The 19,923-nt window shown below is 42.3% G+C and overlaps 1 protein-coding gene across 1 annotated transcript in view; it reads right to left on the bottom strand.

The window, feature by feature from the left end:
• Nucleotides 1–8,644, bottom strand: part of ACTR3B (actin related protein 3B) — a 41,417-nt gene extending 32,773 nt beyond the window's left edge. The window contains exon 1 of the mRNA XM_032238110.1: nucleotides 8,406–8,644. Coding sequence (XP_032094001.1) covers nucleotides 8,406–8,449 — 44 coding nt within the window. The 5' untranslated portion in view covers nucleotides 8,450–8,644. The remainder of the gene's footprint in view (nucleotides 1–8,405) is intronic.
• Between the last annotated feature and the right edge of the window lie 11,279 nt (nucleotides 8,645–19,923).

Genomic DNA, 19,923 nt, shown 5'->3' with positions numbered 1-19,923 from the left:
TCATCCTCCCTCCTTTCTCTTGTTGCCCTTGCTTGTTACTTTCTCTGATGGGTTCTCGGGGTGGCATTCCAGTGATCCCGACTTAATATTTACATAAAAATAATTTTCTGTTCAATGTTTTACTTCCCAATAATGAATACACTTGTACCATTTTTTAACCTTTATACTTGTATTTTCCTACAACCCTGAATTGAGAATTGCCCTGTTTCTTTGAGTTGTTCTATGTTCTGGCTGGTGTCAGATTTGATGGTATCTAGCCATTGTAAGCTGGAGGTGGCGCAATGGTTAGAGTGCAGCACTGCAGGCTATTTCAGCTGACTGCAGTTCAGCAGTTCGGCTGTTCAAATCTCACCAGCTCAGGGTTGACTCAGCCTTCCATCCTTCTGAGGTGGGTAAAATGAGGACCCGGATTGTTGGGGGCGATATGTTGACTCTGTAAACCACTTAAAGAGGGCTGAAACTGCTATTGCTATTGCTATTGTGTTCCTGGTCCTTCTTTTATCTTATGATTAATAATTGCTATATACTGATTTTAACAGATTAATGCTTTGGCTTCACTCAAAGCTATGGAAGTAATTAGTCTTGAGTCACTTAAGAACTGTGGACTTAACAAGATGGGTCCTCTCCCATGCTTTTGAGAACTGGCATGCCTGGGAGGTTCTTAAGAAGATCATATTGGAAGAGGGAAGTAGAGGAGAGCGGTAAGGGAAGAAGAGAAGGATAGGAGAGAGGGTAAGGGGGGGAAGAGGAGGAGAGAAAGGAGGAATGGAAAGGGGAGAGAGGAGGAGAGAGGAAGGGGAAATAGAGAAAGGAAAGATGACAGAGGGAAGAAAGGAGGTAGCGAGGGGGAGGAGAGAGGGAGAAGAAAGTGATGGATAAGGTACGAATATGGTGTATGGAGAGCAGAAAAGCCAATAATTGTTTTTGGGAGCTGATGGTAAGATGAATTGATGTAAACATTTAATAATACAATATGATATTGGCTATGTAATAGTATACATGTGATTATATGTTATGAAAATGAAAAAATAAAAGAAAATTTTAAAAAGAAAATCATATGAAACAGCCCTCCATATTTCCATCTATGTCTAGTTTAGGGTCGAAGTTCTCAATCGCAGAACTGTAGTTCTTTTCTCAAAAATAATCAACGCTATTTAGTTATGCTTTGATTTACTAGTACTCTGGGTTTTTTTTTCCCCATTTTGAGTCCCAGCAGAGAATTTGCCCTTGCAACTGAACAGGATGTACTGTATAGGATTCAGTCTTCCCCACGAGGTAGTATTAATCCAGGCTTACAATTAAATAAACATGGTTAAAATAAATAATAATAATAATTCAGGCTGGCAAAACCAGGGCATCAATTCGTAAGCCTTCACACAAATACTTGTTCTTCAATAGGCAATGAAAGAGATAGCGGAGCAGGTGTCTGGCTCAGGAAAGCAAACAGGGCTAGAAATCTCTGGGGCATCTCATCTGTTGACTAGACTGTGAAATCAAAGAAAAAAGCAACAACAGAAACATTTCCATATTGTTGTTAAGAAATCCGCATGAATGGTTGCAGCCATAAGGCGATCAGAATTAAAACTCAACTGAAAAAGGGGACTTCACTTATAAGAAAAATGCCAGTTTGGTTAGGGTTGAAATCAAGATACTGTGAGTTCTAGTCCCACTTTTGGCATGAAAGCTGGTTGGGTGACTTTGGGCCAATTACCAGGAGGTGGTGAGTTCAAGTCCTGCCTTAGACATGAAAACCAACTGGGTGATTTTGAGTTAGCCCCTTTCCCTGAGATCCAAGCCACTTCACAACGTTGTTGTTGTGGGGTAAAATGGGAAAAGGAAAGAGTATTAAGTAAATTCACTTCCTAGAGTTACTTATGAAGTAATAAAGATGACATTAAAATCAAATTAAGAAATTAAGTAAGTAAAAATATTATGACTCTCACATTTCCCCATCAAAATGGTAGATCTTAAATCACTCTATTATACAATAATAATAGATAAATATTATTAATAATATTATTAATATTAATAATAAAGGGACATGGTCGCAATCAGAAAGGTAGGCAGTTTGGCGGTTCAAATCCCTAACGCCGCGTAAGGGAGTGAGCTCCCGTTACTTGTCCCAGCTTCTGCCAACTTAGCAGTTCGAAAGCATGTAAAAATGCAAGTAGAAAAATAGGGACCACCTTTGGTGGGAAGGTAACAGCGTTCCTTGCTCCTTCGGCATTTGGTCATGGCAGCCACATGACCATGGAGACATCTTCGGACAGCGCTGGCTCTTCAGCTTTGAAACGGAGATGAGCACCGCCCCCTAGAGTCGGGAACGACTAGGATATATGTGCAAGGGGAACCTTTACTTTTACCTTTCATTATGCAATCCTCACCAACCTATTACCTTGCAAATGTTTATAGTTTACAACGCAGATTCACAGCCTCACCATTTGTCTTAACCAAGGGAAGCATGCCAAAAATAGAAGAGAATGCCTAAAAATGGACCTTTTCGAGCCTGGTGCAAATCTTTCTTTAAATCTCTCTCCTCAGGTTCTACTCTACACATCTTGGTTACGGCTGCTTTGCCTGCAATGTTGAGAGATGTTTTGGCACGTGAAATGAAATCAATCTCTAATGTGTCACTACCTCTCTAGAATTAATGTCATTATCTGACATGGTATACAGGGCTTTGATCCTGCGCTCGAAATAATTTCTGAGAGGCTGTATCGATTTACAGGACAATCCTCAGCAGGTTTCTCAGAAGTCCTAGCAAGTTCATAGAGACCTTCTTCTGAAATATAGATGTATATTTAGCAGTATTGATTCAATTGCAAACTCTACACCAAAAGTGAAAAAGCCTGGAAGATGATCAGATTGCTCATGTAACTGTAATTAAATATGGGATTTTTAGATCAGGCCTTAGTTAATATATGCAATGCCACCTTAGACAGACAGAATAATATCAGAGGAATGCCCTCTAGGAAGTTTTAAATAGATCACTATGCCTCCTGACTTTAGGGTGAATGTGTAAGCTGATCTGTAGAACTGCAGGAAAGGATTGGTAGAAACTAACAGGAGAATTGAAACGGCTAGCAGCTAGCGTTGTGTTATGTAGCTATTAATAAGTCTACCTAAAATGCAATAAGAAGAGAGCCAGTTTGGTCTAATACTGTGATGGTGAACTTACAGCACGGGCACCACAGGCGGCAAGCGGAGCCCTCTCTGTGCGCACGCGAGCTGTCGCCCCCAGCTCAGCTTTACTGCACATGAGCGCATGCTTCCCGCCAGCGAGCTGATTTTCAGGTCTCTGCTGCATCTGTGTGGGGGCAGGGCACATGAGGGCAACATGTGCGCCTGTGCAGGGGGAGTGCACGTGCACATGGAGCGGGAGGGTGCAGTGTACACACCCCTGCGGTCCATTTTTATAGAGCCGAGGTGGCGCAGTGGTTAAATGCAGCACTGCAGGCTACTTCAGCTGACTGCAGTTCTGCAGTTCGGCTGTTCAAATCTCACCGGCTCAGGGTTGACTCAGCCTTCCATCCTTCCGAGGTGGGTAAAATGAGGACCCGGATTGTTGTTGGGGGCGATATGCTGACTCTGTAAACCGCTTAGAGAGGGCTGAAAGCCCTATGAAGCGGTATATAAGTCTAACTGCTATTGCTAACTGCTATTTTTGGTCCCACGAGCTTCGGGGAGGCGTGCTAGGCCCAAAACGGGGTGCAGGCGGAGGTCACATACGCATGCACAGGGGTGTGGGGGGGTCGTGCATGCAATGCATTATGGGTATGGACATGCACATGTGCGCTGTCGTGTGCGTGCTCACACTTTCAGCACGCGACAAAAAGATTAACCATCACTGGTCTAGTTGTTAAACCATCAGGCCTGAAACCAGGAGTCTAAGAATTCTAGTCCTCCTGGGTGATTTCACCAGGTGACTGTGGGTTTTAGTACCACCTTAGATATGAAAGCCAGCTGGGTGACTTTGAGCCAATTATCAGGAAATTGTGAGTTTTAATACTGCCGTAGGCATGAATGCTGGCTAGGTGACTTTGGGCCAATTCTCAGGAGACTGGGAGTTCTAGTTCCACTTTAGTCACAAAAACCGGATGGCTTTCAACCAGCCTACCTTACAGGGTTGCTGTTGTGGGGGGAAATAGAAGGAGTATTAAGTATGTCAATGCCTTGAGTTATTTATAAAAAATAAAGGCAGAGTAAAAAAAAATGAAAATGAAAAAAATTCAAAATAAAACTATACCAGTCATGCTATGGAGTTTAGGAGGAGGACAAGCACTTAATGAACAAAGGATCTATAAATTACCAAAACAATGTTGGATTGCATAATACAGACACACAAGATTTATTAGCATCGTTTAACATCCCTACAACACATCAGGGACACAGAATGACGCAACCATTGTTATTTGGTTAACTGATTATTAGATACAGCCTTTTTCTATTTCGCTAAAGGACCCAGTAGCTCAGTGGCTAACACGCTGAGCTTGTCAATCAGAAAGGTCGGCAGTTTGGCAGTTCGAATCCCTACGGCTGCATAACGGAGGGAGCTCCTGTTACTTTTCCCAGCTTCTGCCAACCTAGCAGTTCAAAAAAAACCGTAAGAATGCAAGTAGAAAAATAGGAACCACCTTTGGTGGGAAGGTAACAGCATTCCATGCGCCTTCGGTGTTTGGTCATGTTGGCCGCATGACCATGGAGACGTCTTCGGACAGCACTGGCTCTTCAGCTTTGAAAAGGAGATGAGCACCGCCCCCAAGAGTCAGGAACGACTAGCACAGATGTGCGAAGTGAACCTTTACCTGTACTTTATTTCATTTCCATATTAACAAAGAAAAGATCGTTCATATACAAGGTTATATATCTGTTTGGCTTGTAGGGAGTCCTCCATTTACAACCACAAATGAGCTGAAAATTTCCATTACTAAGCAAAGCGGTTGTTAAGTGAGTTGTGCCCCATTTTATGAAGTTTTGCCATAGTTTCGAGCAAATCACCACAGTTGTTTAAGTGAATCAGGCAGTCATTAAGCAAATCTGTGTTCCTCAACTGACGTTGCTTATCAGAAGTTCCCTAGGACGGTTGCAAATGACAGCCCCAGGATCCTAGGACTTGCAACTGTTACAAATTCATGCAGATTGTGAAGCACACACATTTTGATTGTGGGACTGCTGCAATGGTCATAAGTGTGAGAACTGGTCATGAGTCATTCAAAATTATTCAGTGACTCTGAATGGTCTCTAAAGGAATGGTGCACAGCCATCCTTATGTCCGTGACTCTTAATTTGGTTGTTATGACTTCCCTTGTTTTCTTGCAGACGTTTCATTACCCTAACTAGATAATATCATCAGTGCTAGTAAGGAGTGTTGTTTGACGTCAAGTAAAGGTAATTAAGAAAATATTGGGTTGTGCAGAAATGAATAGATTAACATTGGAAATTAAAGGGAAGGAAGAATCGGAGTATTATAATATATCAGGGAGGTTCTACTACTGGATAGAAAATGAATATAGGCAAAAAGAGATACAAAATTAAATAAATTGGGAAGGAAAACAGATTTATAGGGGAGAAGTTGAATTGAAATGTAATTGAAATGAAAAGGTAAATGGAAAGTTTAAAAATATATTTAAAATGATAGTAAATGTTAAATATGATGACACAAACATTGTACTCAGATGACACGCTGTTTGATTAATGGTGTAAGATTTGTTCAATAAAGAGAAAACTTTGATCTAAAAAAAAAGGTCAAGTAAAGTGATTTACCACTGATTCTCACACTTATAGTGATTTGCTTAACAATCATGACAAAAAGGTCCTAAATTCAGAAACGACTTAACAATTTACTTAGCAATAGAAATTCTGATCCCGATTACAGCTGTAAGTTGAGGACAGCCAATTTGGTCCAGTCGTTAAGGCACCCAGGCTAGAAAGAGGAGTGTGTGTCTGTGTGTGAGTGTTCCATCATAACTCTGGAACGCATGGGCTGCTGAAATAAAAAGGAATGAATTATATCTATAATGTCAAATCACAGTACTTTTGACAGTGATTGTGTGCATTTTGGATTCATGTGTGCGTGTGTGTGTGTGTGTTCCAGCATTACTTTGACCTGAAACTATAGATATAATTCATTCTTTTTCCTGTCTAATACAGGATTGGCATAAATAAATACCAGGGACATACCAGGTTATTAGCTAGTGGAGTTATAAAATAAAAGCTGATTTTTTTGTGTGTGTGAACACTTCCAAGAAAGTGTGGCAGAAAGCTGAGAAACAAGAGAGAAGTCCAGTGTGTATATTTAGAGACAATAACAAAACTGGCAAAGGATGGGAGAAACAGAGCAAGAAATTAAGATGCGTAGCTGTTTTTTTCTATAATTTCTATAATCAAGGATGGATGGCTGATGCTACCCTGGGCAGACTTCTGATAGTTTGAAATTTGTTTGCTTTTTTTTAGAAGAGGAAGACGCGCAGCTATTTGCCTCTTGGGGTCCTTGCAAGGAGGTGTAAAGGAGAGGCAATTATTGGGTCTCAGGCTGGAAGGCAGGGAGAAGTGACTCAAGAGGGGTGCAATCCTCACTAATCTCTGGGGCCTACAGCTAATTATTCCTAAAGTTTTTAAAAAAACAACACAAGTGAGACTGCTGGGGAGGGGGTGGATCCAGCACTAGGGGAATGCAAAAGTACCAGAAAAAGGTTCTCCTTAGAGGAGGCATGAAAAGACAGGAATGTGAGGGCAGAGAATAGAATAACAGAATTGGAAGGGACCTTGGAGGTCTTCTAGTCCAACCCTCTGCTTAGGCAGGAAACCCTACACCACTTCAGACAAATGGTTATCCAGCATCTTCTTAAAATTTTCTAGTGTTAGGGCATTCAGAACTTCTAAAGGCAAGTTGTTCCACTGATTAATTGTTCTAACTGTCAGGAAATTGCTTCTTAGTTCTAGGTTCTCTCCTTGATTAGTTTCCACCCATTGCTTCTTGTCCTGCCCTCAGGTGCTTTGGATAATAGTTTGACTCCCTCTTCTTTGTGGCAACCCCTAAGATATTAGAACACTGCTATCATGTCTCCCCTAGTCCTTCTTTTCATTAAACTAGACGTACCCAGTTCCTGCAACCGTTCTTTGTATGCTTTACTCTCAAGTCCCCTAATCATCTTTGTTGCTCTTCTCTGCACTCTTTCTAGAGTCTCCACATCTTTTCTACATCAGGTTCAATTGCGGCCAAAACTGAATGCAGTATTCCAAGTGTGGCCTCACCAAGGCATTAAAAAGTGGTATTAACACTTCACGTGATCTTGATTCTATCCCTCTGTTGATGCAGCCTAGAACTGTGTTGGCTTTTTTGGCAGCTTGACTCCCTCTTCTTTGTGGCAATCCCTGAGATCGCATCGATTAGGCCTCCTCCAAATTCCATCTTCCAGCCAGTGCAAACTGGCAACTACCCGGAGGAGAACCTTCTCGGTGGCTGCTCCGTCCCTTTGGAACGAACTCCCCGTGGAGATTCGGACCCTCACCACCCTCCAGTCCTTCCGCGCTGCTGTAAAGATCTGGCTGTCCCGGCTGGCCTGGGGTTAAGATTGTAGCCCCACTCGAATTGTGTGATTGTTGTGTTTTCTTTTTTTTAACATGCTGTATTGTCTATTGTTTGTCTTTTCCCCCCTCCCTTTTGAATTGTGAGCTGCCCTGAGTCCCCTTAGGGAAAAGGGCGGCATACAAATAAAGGCAAAAGTAAAAGTAAAAAAAAAGCTGCTGCACACGGCTGGCTCCAATGGTTGTCCGCTAGGACTCCAAGATCCCTCTCACAGTTACTACTGTTGAGCAAGTTACCACCTATACTGTACCTGTGCATTTCGTTTTTCTTGCCTAAATGTAGAACCTTAATTTTTGCACCATGGAATTGTTCGAAGCAGGAGGGAGCCCCACAACTAGTTTAGGGTTGAAAGGGAAAGCCAGCTCAGTAGAAGCAAAGCACGCACTGCAGACCTCCGTGTAAAGAGGGGGCTGCTCCGTTTGGCACAACGCCCCCCACCCCTCTTAGCACAGCGTCAGGATGAGACGGTGAGGGTGGTGGCATAGTTTGGGTCCAGAGAAGAGCTGGGAGCAGCAGAAAGGGCGTCCCTCCCTGCCTTCAGACCAAGAAGAGAGCCGCCACGTCTCTCCTTCAAGCAGCAGCGCAGAGCCAAGGCGCTAGTACTGGCGGAGGAAAAAGGGGGCGGAGATGGTGTGTAGCAGGGAGAGGGCCGAACCGGCACCTGCTCCGACGCTGAGATGGGAGGAGACGCTGAGACTCGCCCGACCCTACCAGGGCAGCCCTGCCTAGCCAAGCCGCTAGTTCTGCGCGAGGAGGAGGAGGAGACGCAGCCCGCGGCTTCATCGGCTTTGCCCTCGATTCCGCAGTGCTCACTCACCCGGTGCCGCTGTCTACGACGCAGGGCGGCAGGCGGCTCGCCATGCTCGGCGCTGGGATCTGGCAGGAGGGGAAGCCCGTCCCCGAACCGATTCCCGGGGATCCCCGCCGCCGCCGCAGCTACGAGCAACCGGGCAGCGCCGCGCGCTTGCGCCCAACCCCGGTGCCCACGTGTGCGGCGTGCCAAGGCTGCCCCGGCGGCCATCTTGGGAGGTGGCACCGCTGGGTGGTGGTTACCCAGCCGCTTCCCAGGGTGAGAAAGCCCGAGTTGGGGGGGGGGGGAAACAGCTGGGCGCCTCTAAAAGCAAGAAATCGTCTGCTGAAAGCCCTTGGCGGCTCGTCTTACAGCTTGCCAAGAAGGACGCGACTCCTGCTGATTTCAAGATTGTCAAATATATCTTATAATATTGCCCTAACCTTAGCAATGTGCTGTATGGAATAGAATAGAACAGACTAGAACAGAAGAATAGAACAGAATAGAACAGAAGAATGGAATGGAAGAGAAGAATAAAACAACAGAATAGAAGAATTGAAGAGAACAGAGAAATGGAATGGAAGAGAAGAACAGAATAGAAGAATAGAATAGATCAGAAGAATGAAATGGAAGAGAAGAATAGAATAGAACAAAACAGAAGAATTGAATAGAACAGAAGAATGGAATGGAAGAGAAGAATAAAACAACAGAATAGAAGAATAGAATAGAACAGAAGAATGGAAGAGAAGAATGGAATGAAAGAGAAGAGGAGAGAATTCTTCATTGGCCAAGTGTGAGGAATTTGTCTCAGTGTACATAAAAAGAAAAAAATACATTCATCAAGAATCCTTGGTGCATTTTATTATTGGAAAAGGTCAGTTTGGTGTGCCGTTAAAGGCATCAGGCAGAAACCAGGAGACTCTAAATTCACCATGTTGTCAAGTGAGTCACTTTCTCTTTGTCCTAGGCAAAAGACAAGGGAAAACAATCCCCCAAAAATTGTGGCCAAAAAATCGCAGGGACTTATTTCTGAGGTTACCAAAAAGGAACTTAATGGCTTATTGTTGTTGCATTGCTTTTATATATTGTTTAGCATTTCCTTGAGTGAAGTGTTTAATAAATTAATACTGATAAAATGAAATCGCAATGCAAGCTGTTAAATGCAGTTAATCCTCAACTTACAACCACAGTTGAGCCCAAAATTTCTGTCCTTAAATGAGGTATTTGTTAAATGAGTTTTGCCCCATTTTTATGACCTTTCCTCCCACAAGTGTTAAGTGAACCATATGGGTCATAAATATGAATCAGTTTTGTCAAGCATCTCAATTTTCATCACATGGTCAGTGGTTCAAATTGCGAAGGTCATAACTGAAAAACGGTCATAAGTCACATTTTTCAATGCCATTGTAATTTTGAACCGTCACTAAATGAACTGTTGTAAGTTGAGGACTACCTATATAGTAGTTCAGAATCCAAAATACTTTCAGAACCACATTAGGAATTTAATGTCATGGGTCAGTGATGGCTAACCTTTTCCCGACCGAGTACCCAAAGCGCATGGCCAAACTTCCAAAATGCAATGCACATGCAGCTTTCCCCTCGCATGTTCCACCCTACGTGTGTCCCGCCCCTGTGCATGCGTGCATGCCCCCACCCTTCCGCATCCTCTTCCCCCTGGTGCATGCGAGCACGCTCTTCCCCCCCCTCCCACACTGGCCCTGCCTCCTGCACATACATGGCATAGACCCAAAGACCAGCTGACTGGTGGGAGGTGCGTGCGCATGCGCAGCAGAACTGAACTGGGGCCAACTCTGGCACGCATGCCGTAGGTTTGCCATCATGGTCATAGGTGTTCTCTTTGGAAGTGGAAAATCAGCATAGAAATCTGGAGGCCTGCTAAGTTGGAAATGAATCACTTTGCTGAGAGGTGGGAGTTTCCCACACAGAGATGAACATGTCATAGAAATGGAATTTCATTGGATCTAGTCTTCCCATATTGCAAAAGACGGGGAATACCAAAGAGTGGCTATATAAGAAGATTTATGGAGAAAATACTATATAGATGCAGAGCTAAGATGAAATACTGAAACGAGACCCAGTTTTTCTTTTGAAACAGCCCTTACTGGTAAAACAAAGAACAGCTAATCCAGTACCCCAACCTTGCTTTTATCTGCTCCATACTTTGCAGGCTGAGCTTTTTAAGATACAGGAAAACAGCTGGATCATATACATATCATTGAAATTATATCTTGGCAATGACAAAAGGCCAGATTGTTGTGGAAAAGGCAGGGCCCTTTTCTGAGGGGTGAATAAAGTCTAGATCCCATCATACACTTTGTGACTTCAGTCATGCAATAATTTGTGGCCATTTTGGATCCACCCAATTCTTATTTTCATAATATCGGGGCTAAGATCTGAATTTGAGAAGAGCCCTGTGTGTGTGTGTGTGTGTGTGTGTGTGTGTGTGTGTGTGTGTGATAGATCTTTGTGTCAATATGTCAAAACCTCCCAACCGATCCCTCTGAAAATGAGTAATATCTCTGTTGATTTATGCCTCCATTTGATAAATGTTAAAACGCGAGAAGATGAGAGAGAAATATGTGGTCCACTGAAGAAGTTTACAGAAAGAATATTTACCACAATCAGCATCTGTAAATTCTATGATTAAAATTGAAAAAACAGGCCAGAGGAAATGGAAAATTACGTGTTTCCATGTTGCCTCAGAGAAAACTGGAAGGGCACACTCATGACGTCACTAACAACAGAGGTTTTAAGTAGTTCTGCTCCATCGTTTGCAGAATATTGGACTTCTCTGGATGAAATGAAACCGATTCCTCCTTTATCAAACAGATATGATGTCATCTTAGAGAAGCCACAGGCCTGTGCTCATCTTTTTCTATAAGTCCAGGTTAAGGGTTAGGATTAGGATTAGGGGGGTTAGGTTTAGGTTTAGGGGTTAATTTTAGGTTTAGCGTTTACAGCGTGCTTCTGTCTCCGCGCTGTTGTCGCCCTGTGATGATGTCAGCTACGCGGTTTGGTCGAGCGCGCTTTAGTCGAACACGGTTTTGTGGTGGAACCATAGATAGTTAGTCCTCAGTTCACAACCATTTATTTTATGACCCTTTGAGATTACCATAGGGCTGAAAAAGTCCAGTCCTCACATTTAACGGCTTGTCTTTGCACTTAAGGCAATTGCCACCACCCCCGTTGTCATGCGATTCCAATTTGACTTTTATTGCAATGGCTGCTAAGGCGGTTATCGCTATCATTAAGCAAATGACCTCAGGATACAGCCACTGGTTGTCAATGACAGCCAGTTGTCAATTACCAACTGGCTTGCATTTGCAACTGGTCACAGTGTCCTTAATGAAAGCTGGGGTTCCCTTAACGGCCATGGCAATAATAGTCATAAAAAGGGTATGAATGCAATTTATAACAACTTACAATGGAAATTCTGGTATCACTTGTCATAAGTCAAGGACTTCCTATATGCCCTACTTCTTCGCTTTCAGGTTAACTACTGAGAAATCTGCCAAATGGATAAACTGGGCCACAAGTTGAATGACGATAGATAGTTGATAGATGATCTTTAAAAAGAGCATTTGCCATAATTAATATAGCGGCTAAATATGATTTGTTGTAAGAGGACAAGCAGAACTAGAGTAACTGATTACACGTCAATTTATCTTCTCAGACCTATCCTTTAAAGCAAGCTAGGTTCAGAGAGTCCTCGACTTACAACCTTTCATTTAGTGACCAAAGTTATAACAATATTAAAAAAGTGATTTACAACTGGTATTCGTATTTACATCTGTTACATCCCATGGCCACATGATCATAATTCCTATGCTTCCCAACCCACATGTGTTTTATTTACGAAGGTTGCACGCGGGGTCATGTGATCAACATTTGTGACCTTCCCAGCTGACTTTCAACAAGCAAAGCCAATGGGGGGAGGCCGATTCGCTTAGCGACTGCATGATTCAATTAACAACTGCAGTGATTTGCGTAACAATTTTAAAAAGATCTAAAATTGGACGCAACTTAACTGATTAGTCTTGTTTAGTAATGGAATTGTGGTCCCAATTGTTGTCATAAGTCAAGGACTATCCATAGAGGGATGTTTGATTCCTGGACATATCCTTGTAGTTTTCTTGGCTGTAATTTATGTAGAACTTTTCAAAATAGAAAGTTAGTATTTGATCCCAGCAATTCATATGCTACAATCAGGAATGTGTGCAGCGTGTGGATAAAAAAACGCGCATAAAAACCAAACAGAACTTTGATTAAACCATTGCAACTTCCATCTTCACTTTTTGACCAGGTCCTGCTGAAATCTTTGGCCACGATGTCTCTCTGTTTCTCACCCTCCCTCCCTTGTTTTGCATTAATATTCATAAGGCTTAAATAATTGATTGCAAAAAGAATTCTGGAGTAGCATTCGTTTTACATCAAGCACAAAACCATTTGCAAATGGACTCAGGCCACAGTCCAAAACAACCATCAAAAAGTCTGTTGAATATTGGAGAGAACATTTTACCATGTGATACGTTGGAAAATATAAATTACAAGTAAGGCAAAGGTTTCCCTTGCACATAAGTGCTAGTCATTCCCAACTCCAGGGGGCGGTGCTTATTTCCGTTTCAAAGCCAAAGAGCCAGCGCTATCCGAAGCCGACTCTGTGGTCGTGTGGTGGCATGATTAAACGCTGAAGGCGCACGGAATGCTGTTACCTTCCCACCAAAGGTAGTTCCTATTTTGCTACTTGCATTTTAACATGCTTTTGAACTGCTAGGTTGGCAGAAGCTGGGACAAGTAATGGGAGCTCACTCTGTTACGCGTCGCTGGGGATTCGAACCGCCGAACTGCCGACCTTTCTGATCGACAAGCTCAGCGTTATAAGTAGAAAGACAATATTTTTAGCTGGAAATCAAAACATTCTTCTTCTGTACATATCTGTTTGATTCAATACAAGAAGTGCTTGAATGATTATCACAAATGGGCCCAAAATTTCTGTTGCTAAGTAAGGCACTTGTTAACTGAGTTTTTCCCCATTTTACAATCTTTCTGGCTACAATTGTTAAGCGAATCACTGCAGTTGTTAAGTGAAATGTGCAGTCATTAAGAAAATCTGGCTTTTGCCATTGACTTTGTTCATTGGAAGCTAGCTGGGAAGGTTTACCAATAGTGGTCACATGACGCCAGAACACTGCAACCCACATAAAACCCTTGCCAGTGGTCAAGCGTCCAAATTTTCAGCAGGTAGCCATTGGAAAGTTGCAGCAATTGTAAGTGTGAGAACCGGTCTTAAGCCACTTTTTTCAGTGCTCTTGTAACTTCAAAATGTTCTCTAAACTAATACTTGTAAGTTGAGGATTACGTATAATGTGAGTTTGGGTCATCCATATTTGAGAGTGGAAAGTCTGAACCTAAACCCATCAAATTTGCAGATGACACTAAACTGGCAGGAATAGCCAACACCGCTGAAGACAAGGCTCAGGATCCAAAAAGATCTTGACAAACTTTAACAATGGGCCCTATCTAACAAAATGAATGTTAATGTAGAGAAAAGCAAAGTTTTACCTTTAGGCAGGAAAAAAATGAAAGATATAAGTACAGATTTGGGAGACTTGGCTCAAAAACAGTAACTGTGATAGGGACCTTGAAATCCTAGTGGATGATCACTTGAATATGAGCTAGCAGTGTGCAGCAGCAGCCAAAAAATCTAACACAATCCTGGGTTGTATAAATAGAGGCATAAAATTAATATCACGTGAAGAATTAGTACAGCTTTATAAAACCCTAGTAAGGATTTACTTATTTACTTAATTTACCCTGGTAAGTAAGCATTCTACACCCGTAATACTGAGGGGGGAGGGGTGTCAGACTAGATCACATGATTGCATTTCGGGTGCTTAGCCACCAGCCTGCATTTGGCATGGTTGTATAGTTACTCATTTAACAACCAGCACGACATACAACAGTAATTCCAGGCATAATTCAAGGACCACCTGCGTTCCTATGATTTATTCATATTGTTTACTCAATTAGTTCAATTTTCCAGATTGTAATGGCGCACCAAGTCATAAACCAGCTAATCAGTTGGCTTAAAAGGGGTGTTTGTGATCCAAACTATGTTGTCTAAATACAGCCGGTGTCAACTTCAAAGTGTGGTTTAATGTCAAGTTTCAACTGGCGAAGAGGTCGATGGATCGAAACTGTCCTCTGCTACCAACTGGGTTTATGACTTTTGTAACAGGGAAAGGCCCCACGTACTTCAGACCCAGTGGAAAGGTTACCCTGTGTCTGAAGCAGATGATGGCGTTTTCTAATGGCAGAAAATGGAGAGGAACTAAAGAGCCTCTTGATGCGGGTGAAGAAGGAGAGTGCAAAAGTTGGCTTGAAACTCAACATTAAGAAAACTAAGGTCTTGGCATCCGGCCTGGCAAATTCCTGGCAAATAGATGGGGAAGAAATGGAGGTAGTGACAGATTTTATTTCCCTGGGCTCCAAGATAACTGCAGATGGGGACTGAAGCCAAGAAATTAAAAGACGCTTGCTCCTGGGGAGGAAAGTTATGGCAAATCTAGACAGCATGCTAAAAAGCAGAGACATCACCCTGCCAATCAAAGTGCATACAGTCAAGGCGATGGTTTTCCCACTTGCAATGGATGACTGTGAAGGTTGGACCATAAGGAAGGCTGAGCGCCGAAGAATGGAGGCCTTTGATCTCGGGTGCTGGAGAAGACTCCTGCATTGAGTCCCTTGGACTGCAAGGAGATCCAACCGGTCAGTCCTAGAGGAGATCAACCCTGACTGCTCTTTAGAAGGCCAGATCCTGAAGAGGAAACTCAAATACTTTGGCCACCTAATGAGAAGGAAGGACTCACTGGAGAAGAGCCTCATGCTGGGAATGATTGAGAGCAAAAAAAAAAGGGATGACAGAGAATGAAGTGGCTGGATGGAGTCACTTAAGCACTAGAACATGAGTTTCAATGGACTCCAGAGGATGGTAGAGGACAAGAAGGCCTGGAGGAACATTATCCATGGGGGTTGCGATGGGTCAGACACAACTTTGCAACTAACAACAACAACAATGTCTGAAGTGCAGTGTGTTAAAGCTCAGAACATGTTGGCATCTAACCAGATGGTAAGGATACTCCAGGCCTCCAGATCAAGATGGCGCTTGCCATCATGCGGATCAGATGTTGCAACCCAACGAAAACTAGGCTAGTGGGGGGTTTCCTCTCCCCACCTCAGCTTTTAAGCATATAACACCTCTGTATTTTCTGTGTTGTTGTTGGGTTTTTTTTTAATCGAGAGCAACTCGGGTGAATCAGTTTGCCGAAGCAGCATATTTCTCAAGCACTGTAGTTGGTAGCACTTATTACAAAAACACATATTTGGCAGGGGAGGCCCTGAGAGGCCGAGACAAAAGACTCTTTGACCTGGCGCAATTGATTTTCCGTCCCATACAGCAGATAATAAATGTGAGGCTGGCTCTATTTTGACAGAGGGAAAGGTATTGATCTGGCGCACATCTTCTTTTTTAACTACCACAGTCCACTAAGAGCTTGTTTTCGAAGACAGAGAGGTGCTGAAAGTAACTAACATCACCTTTTGTTTCTTCCCCTGCAATACTCTAATGGAGTGTTTCTTAACCTTGGCGACTTTAAGTCCTGTGGACTTCAACTCCCAGAATCCCCCAGCCAGCATAGCTGGCTGGGGGATTCTGGGAGTTGAAGTCCACAGGACTTAAAGTCGCCAAGGTTAAGAAACACTGCTCTAATGAATTTTGGATCACAGAATACGGGTAATCCTCAATTGGACAGCCACAACTGAGCCGCAACTTTCCACTGCTAATCAAGGCAGTTATTTAAGTGAGCTTTCCCCTATTTTATGATCTTTTTGTCCTAATGGTTAAGCAAATCATTGTGGTTGTTAAGTGAATTATGTGGTGATTAAGTGAATTTGGCTTCCCCCCCCCCCCCATTGAGTTTACTTATTGAAAGTTGGATCGGAAAGTTATCAACAGAGAAAGCAGGACACCAATGTCGCCGTAACCATCCTAAATATATTCCAGTTTCCAAGGGCTAAAATCCTTGATCGTGTGGCCATAGGGATGCCACAATGATTCTAAGGGTAATAAAGGGTCATAAGCTACTTTTTTTTTCCCCCAGTGCCGTTGTAACTGTCACTAAACAAACAGTTTAAGTCTGTTGGGAGAAACGTCCTCCTGGGTTCAGTTTCCAAATGGGGAAAAAGACACTGGGAACATGGAGGCTGCTTGGAATGATGGTTTTAATGGTGGACAGGATCACGTGGCTTGAGCTCCTGAACAGAAAAGGGGGGAATCACATGCTTGCAGATGTTGGGTGAAGAAGAGAAAGAAAAAAGAAAGGGCTTGTTGAGAGTTCCTGAGTTTTTTATACGCTCTATTCGGCCCCACCTCTCTGTTTCCTGTTCCTGTATAAGAAACGTATTCTGATTGGTTGTGAGACTCCCAGGGGGTGTGGGTGGGGGTCTTAGCTAACTTTGTAGGTTGTGTGTCTTTTGAGTCCCAAGCTTGGTTGAGTTCCCAGATGCCATGTGATGAGTTTCTGTTGCAGGCTAATCCTACTTTTGGTATGTAGAAAAGGCTGGCCCATTGACAAAGGTGAGGGCTATTAAGTGTGAGTCTGTTTCCTGCCTCAAAACATGTTTCTCCATTTTTGATCCAGGGGAATATAATATTCTGCCTTTTCGATATTTCCCAGGATATTTTATTTTTCTAGGAGAGGGGTGGGTTTTAACTTCCTACAAGTCAAATTTTACCTGCACATTTTAATGCCTATTAGCCATAGCCAGGCTAAAGCATTCTGCTTTAAGTGATACCATGCCAGGCTTACAGGGTAGAGCAGACAAGAAACATGTCCAGATGTGCTAGATAGTTGTAATTTATTGTGAAGCTAAATGAATAGAACCTTGCAAGTTTTAAAGTACTTCTGTCCACTTTACAGCTCCCAAGCCAAGAAAGGTTTATTCTGAGTCTCTTGATCAGCCCTCTATGGAGTACTACCTCTGAATTATTCTGAAGAACTGCAATGCTATATATAGGGTTCTACTGATTATTGACATACTGTATGTACTGTACAGTATAGATAGAAAGAGAGAGGGAGGGAGAAAAGAAAGAAAGGGGAAAAAGAAAGAAAGCAGAAAAAGAAAGAAAAAAGAGAAAGAAGAAAAAAAGAAAAAGAAGAAAGGAAGGAAAGAAAAAGAAAGAAAAGGAAGGAAGGACGGAAAGACAGAGAAAGAAGAAAGGAAAGGGAGGAAGAAGGAAAGAAAAAGGAAAGAAAGAAAGCAGAAAAAGAAAGAAGGAAGAGAAAAAAGGAAGGAAAGAAAGAAAGCAAAAAGAAAGAAAAGTAAGGAAGTAAAGAAATAAAGAGAAACAAGAAAGAAGGAAAGAGAAAGAAGGAAGGAAAGAAAAAGAAAGGAAGAAGGAAAAAAAGCAGAAAAAAGAAAGGAAAGAAAGAAGGAAAGAAAGAAAAAGAAGGAAAGAAAAGAAAGAAGAAAAAAGAAAGAAAGAAAGAAAGAAAGAAAGAAAGAAAGAAAGAAAGAAAGAAAGAAAGAAAGAAAGAAAATGTTTATTGTAACATCACAAGGCAAACATCACAAAACCTTTTGGATTTGCAGCCCATCTTCAGAGGTATCTGGAGAAGGTTTCAAAATGACATCCACAATTGTGCAATCAAAGCACTATCTTTTTATGCACATAATGCATGTTTAAAAAGACAGAGCTTTGACCTCATAGTTATAACCATTATTTCGACTTTTTTTAACAGCCTTGCTGATGTCAGACACAAATATATAAATTATAGGGTTGGTCGTATTGACATGTATCTCAATGCACGTTTCATCATTGACCCCTTCCTTGCCCTTCAGCCCTGTAGCTGCTTCTGCTGACAATTGATCTGTTGTCATATCTTTGTCTTTTATTGCCTCTGCCTGATATATGAACCACTCAGTTGACAAACAAAGGGTTTTGGTTAAGATTTTTAACCTGACAGTTGCGTCTGGGTTTACACAAATAAGAAGGGTTACTTAATGGATCACTGCGCCAGGCAAACCCAGACATGTGATTAGATGCTGTTGCAAAGGGTCAGGCAAACACCGAAAATAAAGCCTAATTGGGAAATCATGCTTAATTAAACCTAGGAGTCAGCTTCACATATAAATACAGCTCATTGCTGGCTCCTAAAATACATGGTTGCTTCTGACTCTGAAAGCAGAAATGTGACACGAGATAAATTATCAGCTCTTGGCACAATTGCAGTGATCTTTTTCAAATTTTGCAAAACATGGTGGTATATTACACTATGGTGATGGTGGTATAGATTGGCAGTATTTTAGAACAGCGATCACCAGCCAGTGGTCCCCGGACCACTGGTGGTCTGCAAGAAAGTTCTGGTGGTCCCCAGAAAAATTATTTGCATTTTTATATTGCACTAAATACTATTAACTTTTTGAAAAATTCATATTAGTGGTCCGCAGGATTTAAAATTATGAATTTAGTTGTCCCTGAGGTCCGAAAGGTTGATGACCCCTGTTTTAGAATAGATTAGAATAGAATTCTTTATTGGCCAAGTGTGATTGGACACACAAGGAATTTGTCTTTGGGGCAATATGCTCTGTGTGTGCATAAAAAGACAAAGATACATTCATCAAGAATCATAAGGTGCAGCACTTAATGATAGTCATAGGGTACAAATAAGCAATCAGGAAACAATCCATATCAATATAAATTGTAAGGATGCAAGCAACAGTTACAGTTCTACAGCCATAAGTGGGAGGAGATGGGTGATAGGAAGGATTAGAGAGGACTAATATGGACCACTGAAGTTTAGAGTTTGCAGGGAAGGGATGGAAAAGTCAAGATGTCAGCTGTGACTGCATGTTCAAGGCCCCGCCCCTTTTCTACACGTGTTGTAGGCCTATACTAGAAAGTTTACTGGTAACCACTACAGCTGGCCCAACAGAGATATTGCATGAACACAACTGGATACATCCTCAACACTTCCTGTTGGAAGAAATGTCCTGAAATGGGTTCAGTTCGAGGTGGGGGGAAAAACACTGGAAACATGGAAGCTGCTTGGAAAGACGGTTTTAATGGTGGACAGGACCATGGGATTTTAGGTCCTGGGGGAAAAGGTGATCACATGCTTCCAGATTTTGAGTGAAGAAGAATGAGAGAAAGAAGGGCTGGATGTTCCTGGCTTTATACTCTCTGTTTGGCCCCACCTCTCTGTTTCCTGTTCCTGTGTAAGAAATGTATTCTGATTGGTTCATGCAAGGGCAACTCTCTAGGCTGTGTTTTGAGTCCCAAGTTTGATTGAGTTTCCAGATGCCGTGTGGTGAGTTTATGTGGAAGGCTGACCCTAACTTTATTATGTAAAGTAGACTAGCTCAGGCTTTAATGGCTCATTGAGAAAAGGGTAGGCAGGAAACTGCAGGGAGCTACTCTGTCTTAAAAAAAAACATGTTTCTCCCTTTTCACAACCAGGGAAAT

The sequence above is a fragment of the Thamnophis elegans genome, chromosome Z (assembly GCF_009769535.1).
Source record: "Thamnophis elegans isolate rThaEle1 chromosome Z, rThaEle1.pri, whole genome shotgun sequence".
NCBI lineage: Eukaryota > Metazoa > Chordata > Lepidosauria > Squamata > Colubridae > Thamnophis > Thamnophis elegans.
Note: the sequence above shows the minus strand (reverse complement) of the source record. Positions and strands in the feature narration are given on the sequence as shown.